Source organism: Helianthus annuus, chromosome 10 (assembly GCF_002127325.2).
Source record: "Helianthus annuus cultivar XRQ/B chromosome 10, HanXRQr2.0-SUNRISE, whole genome shotgun sequence".
NCBI classification, from domain to species: Eukaryota; Viridiplantae; Streptophyta; class Magnoliopsida; order Asterales; family Asteraceae; genus Helianthus; species Helianthus annuus.
Genome location: NC_035442.2, coordinates 81,047,476 through 81,055,594, shown reverse-complemented (window position 1 = coordinate 81,055,594; position 8,119 = coordinate 81,047,476). Strand labels below are relative to the sequence as shown.

Genomic DNA, 8,119 nt, shown 5'->3' with positions numbered 1-8,119 from the left:
CAAATTCTATGTTTTAAATATTATTAATAACCATCATAATCTTATCGATCTAACATCGTATCATCAGTTTCAACCATAACCATTACGAATCACATATCATCAAACTCAGAAGTTACAAGGATTTATCATCATACAAATCCAAATTCCCAATTTAACATTCATACCATCAAATAAATTTTCACAGCCACGACATATATATAAAAACCCCAAATCAAATAAGTCAACAAACATAATGTTTAGATCTAAATAAACAGTTTGTCACAAGAATATCATCAACTTCCTATCGTCATTCTCAACACCAAACATGTTAAAGTATATATATAATTTCATTTCTCAAATCAAAAATCACAAGGAATGCATGTAATACTCATTTACTGACCGATGAACCCTGAAACGAATGGGTGTACGACACTCATGGGAGTTAGCACTGACACTGCCATGGAGTTCCTCCACCGCCGATCCCTCTTGAACCGAGACCCGAATCAAGCTAACCACCACCTGATCCGTTCCTTTTTACTGCTCGAAATCCACCCCGGATATACCGCTGACGTCATCATCGCTGCTCAAGTCAACTCTTAGCGGAAAACGGCTTCTGTTGTCATGTAAAACCATCAGCTGTCGTCGTCTGGGGTGGCCGCTGTCACCGGCGACGCCGCCGCTGCGACTTTCTTCCTTATTCAGCCAATCTCTCTCTCTCTCTCTCTCTCTCTCTCTCTCTCTCTCTCGTCGGTATATTTCAGATGTGTGTGTAAAATGTAGGGCAAGAGAGGAGGTTGTGTGTGTGAGTGTGGCCGGAAAACGGCTCCAGCGATCGAACCGCAAAGAGAGAGTGGGGGTTCTGATGTGAGAGATGGGTATCTTATTATTGCCAACATAATTTTTAACAAATTTTGGATTTACCAACACATTAAGTACTACATATTAGCACCAAATTTAATATAGTATTGCCTTTATTTATTTATAACACGTGTCACATTAGTAGGGTACAGGCTTAAAATAACTGGGTGTCATAGTGAAGCTCGTTACACAGAGGAGAATATGGGGTTCTCCTTGTAACCACCCTCCGGCGTGAGAATAAGAACTTGTTTTGAGGATAAAAGTGTGTGTATTAAGTGAGAGAGCACGAGAGCGATACTTAAACCTGGAGGTGAAGTTATCAATCCATAGCCGAAGAGAGTTGTGAAGAAGATGGGATGATGGGCCTTGGGCTGGATGCTAACAACAAGGAATATCCTCTTCGTTTCCCTGAGCATGACCATTAGTGTTTGCAGGCGAGAGGGAGTTGGCGCACGTTGAATGGATCCACGTGGCTTGGTAGTTGTCCTTGTTGTCGGGTCTGTCATCAACAGTTAAATGGAGATAATGTAGTAGTGGTCGGCGCATGGTGATTGGTGCCACGTAGTCGTCCTTGTGTACTTTCTGTCTCCTGCACGATTGCTCATGATGCCACATTACTGGCCATAACCTGGCGTGCGCCCATTGGTTACTGTTCTGACATTTGTACAAGATGTACTTACTAAAATCATCATATCGGCGTAGACATGATCTGCGTTTCTTAAGCTTGCGCCACTTTGTTTCCAAAATGGACCAAGTGTTGAGTTTTGTTTATTTTGGGTATAGTCTCCACGCGCGACCTGAGGTTGCCTAGTGTAGTCGGCGCAGGATTAGGGACCATACCCCTTCAATAGGCTTTTATTGGTGCTAGTACCCTGACGAGTCGACTCTGATCGAACAACATCGGTACTCGTATTGATATAATCGAAATCGGTATTCGTTTTTATGGTTTTCAATCGATGTAAAACATGTGTCGATATCCTTAGGCATGTCACGAATTTATTTTCTTGGACCTTTTCTTTCGATTGTTAGAGCAAGTGTTGATACCGTAACGAACCAAACCGAAAATTTATCAGTTTTGTTTTGTCTCCCAATCATATTAACATAGTTTCAGTTGGAGATCTAAGAAAAAAGTATGATTGCTCGGTCTAGTACAGAGGTGGTGTACAATGCATGTGCTCACACTGCTGTTAACAGTTACATACATATGTGCTTCATGAGCTACATATACTCTTTTTATGGTCCACATACTTTTATGAGTGTGAATACCCTGAGGAGCCGAACCTATTCCGACCGAACATCAGTTGATATTGATATAATCGAAACTGGTACCTACATTCGATTTTATGATTTTTTATCGATGTACAACACGTCTGGGTATCCTTTTGAGCATGTCGCAAACTTATTTCTTAGATTTTTTTCTTTCGATTGCTATAGAGACTAGAAAGAAAAAAAAATCCAAGAACTAAGATTCTTACATGTTCAAAAGGATTGCTATAGTATAGTAATCGAAAGAAAAAAAAATCCAAGAAATTAGTTTGTGGCATGCTTAAAAGGACATCGATACGTGTTTTACATCGTTCGAAAACCATAGAAGCGTATGCCAGTAGCGGTTTCAATTATATTGATGTCGGAAAAATCGAGATTAATCGGCGACTAGTCGCTAGTCGACCGACCACTGATTAATTTTTTGGTAATCGGTGAATTAATCGCTAATCGGTCCTAATCGGCCGTAAGTCGGCCGAAAATCAGTTCTTATCAGCCGGAAATAGGCAATTCGGGTTAGATTCTAACAAAATTTGTATACTTAAAAGTAGGTAGAGAATGAGTTAAAACCCATCCACTGAAAAAAAAATTACATATAAAAATATGTATATGGGCATGTTTGGCTAAGCTTATTTTACCAAAAAAGGACTTTTGTGAAAAGGACTTATTGACTTATTACTTTTGGAAAAGGAGTTTTTAGAAAAGTGTTTGGATTAGCTTATAGGGTGGGAAAAGCCAATAAGTTAATAAGTTGTTTTTTAAAAAATGTTTGGCTTTGCTTATTGATGTAAAAAGACTAAAAGCTAATAAGTCAATAAGTTGGTTCAAAAAGTCACAACATTCTAACTTCTCAAAAATGACTTTTTGATGACTTTTTCTCCTTCTCAAAAAGTCATTTTGAAAAGGACTTTTACGTTTGCCAAACACGAAAACTCCTTTTTAGTTTTTTGATTAAGTCAATAAGTCATAAGTTGGGTTGGAAAAGCTTAGTCAAACAAGCTGCATAAAACTTAAAATTACATAAAAAATCTCAATTAATTATTAGTTTTTTTAATAGCAAACGGAACCTTCATTAAAATAAAACGCAGTCCAAACAAAAACAAAAAGGACTCCCAGCCAGGAGTTGGACAGCCGCAGAATAGAAAAAAGAAAAAAAAACATAACACTTAACCCAATCTTACAAAATTACATTGAAATCCCACCATTCCTGTCTTGTTATCGAGCCATGTTTTGACCTTAGCTTCACTCCAAGATAAGATGACTCCTTTATGTCTTCTATTACCGTCTGCACCACACCTTGCCTTCCTTTGAAAACTCTCTCGTTTCTGGTTTTCCACAAAATCCACATTGTTTGGATTACGATTGCATAAATCGCTTTTTTCACACCTTTGCTTCGCTGAATTCCATGCATCTCCATCAACAGTTCTTTCAGGCTACCTTCAGTATTCACCATCGGGATTTTTAACCAATTTGTAACCAGTTCCCATATTCTTTTTGCGAAATTACATTTAAGTAGTATATGGGCTGCGAATTCCTCAGTTGCTCCGCACGTTTTGCAAATTGTATCTGGCAGAATAACTCCTTTGCTTCTGAGTGCTACAGCCGACACTACTTCTCCTCAATCGCACGCTATACGAACGTTGCACATTTTACTGTTACCCAGTTGTTCCAACTGAACATATACGCTTCCAAGTTTAGATCTAAACGTTGGCCTAGTGAGAGCTTTACACTTTTCACGCTGAAATCTTGATTGTCACTGTTTTTCCAAACCCAAACATCACTAACTGTTGATGCCATCTGATTTTGTAGACGCTCCTTTAGGCTGTCCATTTCCTATTTTTCAGCCACACTATTTGGTGCCCTTAACCATGCCCAGTCCCAAAATCTTCCCCCGTTTAGTATACTATAGCATTCCATTACCTTTGCCTTTTTCTTTGTCGATAACTGATACAGATTCGGGAATTGCACTTTCAACGTGTCGTTACCTAACCAAGTATCGACCCAAAATAACGTTTTGTCACTCAGTCCCACTTTGCTTCTCAGACTTGTGTGAATAGTGATGTTATTTTTCATAAAATCCTTTGCTATCTCACCAATATTTTTCCATACTCCTGTCAAGGATTTTTTTTTAAATGGTATCGACTCCACTTTTCTCTTGCTCGCATGAATGGAATTAATTAACTTTACCCATAAGCTTTCCAGCTCCATTTTGAATCTCCACCACCCCTTCGCTAGGAGGGCTAAGTTCATATCTCTAATATTTCCAATACCGAGGCCACCGAAATCTTTGGAAGCTACCACTTTTTCCCATTTGACCCATCTTATTTTATTCTTTATATTGCATCCACCCCATAAGAACTTTCTACGGATACCTTCCAACACCTTTATAACTCCAATCGGACATTTATAAAGAGAAAGGTAATAGTTCGGTAAACTACCGAAAACTGATTTCATAAGGATAACCCTTCCTGTAAAGGATAAAGTTTTCGCCTTCCAATTAGTAAGTCTTTTGTTGAACATATCGATTACCTCTTTCCAATTCGCTATTCTATTCATATTTACTCCGACTTTTAGTCCCAAGTACACGAAGGGGAATCTTCCAGCCTTACAATTGAACATTGATGCCATGTTATCCACTTCCTCTTCGGTCATACCCACCCCATATAACTGGCTTTTTTGTGGATTCACTTTAAGCCCTGAAATAAGATGGAAAATATGAAGAATTCTTTTAAGGTTCTTCACATTATCTTCCGCCCATTCACCTACAAAGATCAAATCGTCTGCATATAACATGTGTGTCAAGTATGGACCGTTACCTGGTAGCTTTATACCCAAGAAAATATTATTTTGTTTTGCCCTTTCCATCATTACGTGCAAAGCTTCCATAGCCGTAATGAAAAGAAATGGCGATAATGGGTCTCCTTGTCTTAAATCCCTTCTATATTGGAATTCTCCCGTCGGTGAGCCATTTACCAATATAGATCCCCTTCCAGCAAATAATATTCCCATTACCCAGTTTCTCCATCTCGGTGGGAATCCCATGTGTGCTAATATGGAAATTAAAAATTTCCAATTTAGAATGTCATAAGCTTTTTCTATGTCAGCCTTGAAAACAAACAAATTCCTCCTCGTTTTCCTTACCCAACCGACCACTTCATTTACTATCAAAGGCCCATCGACTATATTTCTTTCTGACATAAAAGCCAACTGAACATTTGACACCACACTCTAAATGACTCCTTTCATTCTATTAGCTAAAACTTTTGAAATTATTTTGTTGATCACACCGACTAATGATATTGGTCTAAAATCAGAGAAAGTTATGGGGTCAATTACCTTTGGAATAAGGGCGATGAAAGAGGCGCTGCATGTATGATGAATCGACCCATGCTTGAAAAACTGGATCATAACCTCCATAATTAACCCCCTCAACTCCTCACAATAGGACTTGATTAGCTTGAAAGTGATCCCATCCGGACCCGAAGACTTATTTATACCGCAATCCCACACCGCTTTCCGAACTTCCTCAACTGAAAATGGAGTAATCAATCCCTCTGCCTGAACTGAGCTTAATGTTTTGAAACCCCCTGCCTCAATTCTCGGTCTATGTTCCAATGGTTCTTTGAATTCTTATTGAAAAGCCAACATGAACTTGGTTTTTATTTCAATCGGATCCGACACCCAAGCCCCGTCAATCCACAGACCGCATATTTTATTCCTTACTATGTGGTTTATTCACAATTGTGTGAAAATAACTTGTATTTTTGTCACCAAGTCCCACCCACCTTAATCTCGCTTTCTGGTGTAGATCCGCAACCACTCTATCATGCCATTCTTTAATCTTGTACTTGCACCCATGCCAAATACTAATTTCCACATCCGATAAATGTCTAATTTCCGCTTGCTCATCTAATTGCTTCAATTTATTTTGTGCCTCTGCCAAATCTCTCTCCTCTTCTTCTTTTCTATTTTTTTTGCCATTGCTTCAATTCGTCTTTAATCGCCTTTAATTTGACTGCCACCACTTCGTCCATGAATCTTGAATCACAATTTTTGCTCAAACCTCTTTTTACTGCCTCATCAAAACCAGATAGTGAGAACCAGCTGTTAAACAGTCTGAAGGGAGACGGCCCGAAACTGTTGTTAACAGTGGTTAGTATCAACGGGCTATGATAAGATATCTCTCTATTAAGGGCTAATAGAGATGCATTCGTCCATTTACCCATGAAATTGTCACATACCAACACCCGGTCTATTTTGCTGAGATTAGTGCCGTCACCGGATAGAAACGTGTATTTCATCCCGCCCATATTGTATTCCTGGAAACCCCCTTTACTAATAAAGATATTAAAACACATGGCTGCATCGTCAAATACTGAGTTAAATCTATCCTCTAGAAATCTAACCTCATTGAAATCTCCCAACAAAATCCAATGGCCTGATATGGAATTCTTTGCAGCTAACAATTCTTCCCACATCCTTCTTCTATTTGCTTTTAGTGTTGAACCATAGATATTCACAATTACCAAATCCACATCTTCCCTAGTGATACGGCCTTTAACTATAATGTAATTCTGATTCTTTTCTTCTAAATCTTTATTAAAAACACATGGATTCCACATCGATAGTAGTCCCCCGGACCTACCATCCGCATCCATTTTCGAATACTCAAAACCTGTGTTGTCCCAGAATCTTCTGATTTTATTCAATGGCAAATCCCTAAATTGAGTCTCTTGTATATCCAAAAAAGACAAGTTATACTTCATCACCATACCTCTAATTCCCATGGCTTTTCCAGCCCCTCCTGCTCCTTTTATATTTATAGATCCAAAATTCATTGAGCCCTAGCATCCACCATATCTTCAGCGACTGTTTTCCTTACCAGGTCGCCATGCTTCGTTAAGTTAACTCCTATCTTTGTTCCAATTGCCTTTTGTTGTTCGTTTCCCCACTGCTGTTTAACCCGCCTTCAGATGTCGTTGCAGCAATCTCCTCCTGGCTTGTGTCTAGAGATGGCAATGTGTGACAACTCGAGTTTCCGACTTTGACTTTTGTATTTATTGTGCGTTGACTTTGACTGTTAGTTGTTTGACTTGGTTGACTTGTAACTATACATGTCGTGTTATAATGAAACGTAGTGTGTTTGCATGTTTATGTGTTTGATTGTATAACTGGAAATCTGTTGCTAACTTAAACTTAAACTGTTAACACTTGAACAACCCGACGAAACACAAGTGTGTTTCGCCAAACACTCTTCGACGAAACAAGAGTGTGATTCGCCACACATAGCTCGACGAAACAGATTTGATTCGCCGAGCCCAGATTCGCCAAAGCCCAGTATAGGCCCAAACCCTTATGCGTGACTATATTAGTTTAGGTTGTGTACTTAGAACAGTTACTAAAAACTCTCAAACCCTAGGGCTTATCATCTATCGACGGCAACCTGGTGACTTCGAAATCCTCGAAGAAAGATCAAGCTATTTCCTCATTCACTGTGGTTAGTGTTAATTATTACCCTGCGTTGTTATTTGATCATCGCGTGTCGCCTGCTACTGCGTATTTATTGTCCTCTAAATGTCCAAGCATAATAGTATATGTAGTATTGACTTGTTCGGGATAATGATTGTTGATATCGTAAGTTGTCGGCCATTGTATATTTTTGGTCCAATAGCATCGTCTACAATACTCCTTCATATTATGCTTGCATGTGTTTGTCAGAATTTATGTGGATAAAATGGTGAGTAATTGCCGGCTAGATGATTGTAAACTGACCCACCTTAAAATCGGTCCAATAGTGTGTGATTCATGTATTCTATGTCATGATAGAATAGGTAGTCATGATTATGTGATTTGATTGGTTTGATGATTGTGTTAGTTAATAGTAAAGGCAAATTAGATGAGTTGGGCGGCTGATTACATGTGTCCGTAACTTGGTCGGCTGAATATATGTGTGAGACATGGTAATTATAGTCAAACTAAAATCTAAGTGGCGGCCTAGTGGATGGAATCTAGAGTTGCA

At 38.9% G+C, this 8,119-nt stretch overlaps 1 protein-coding gene across 1 annotated transcript; it reads right to left on the bottom strand.

Moving 5' to 3' along the window:
• Positions 1-6,065: 6,065 nt before the first annotated feature.
• On the bottom strand, positions 6,066-6,938 carry LOC110881761. Its single transcript, XM_022129923.1, has one exon. The coding sequence runs from the start codon at positions 6,936-6,938 to the stop codon at positions 6,066-6,068; it is 873 nt and encodes a 290-aa protein (XP_021985615.1).
• Between the last annotated feature and the right edge of the window lie 1,181 nt (positions 6,939-8,119).

Coding starts and splice junctions, on each gene's coding strand:
- LOC110881761 (XM_022129923.1), bottom strand. CDS start 6,938: ATGAATTTTGGATCTATAAATATAAAAGGAGCAGGAGGGGCTGGAAAA.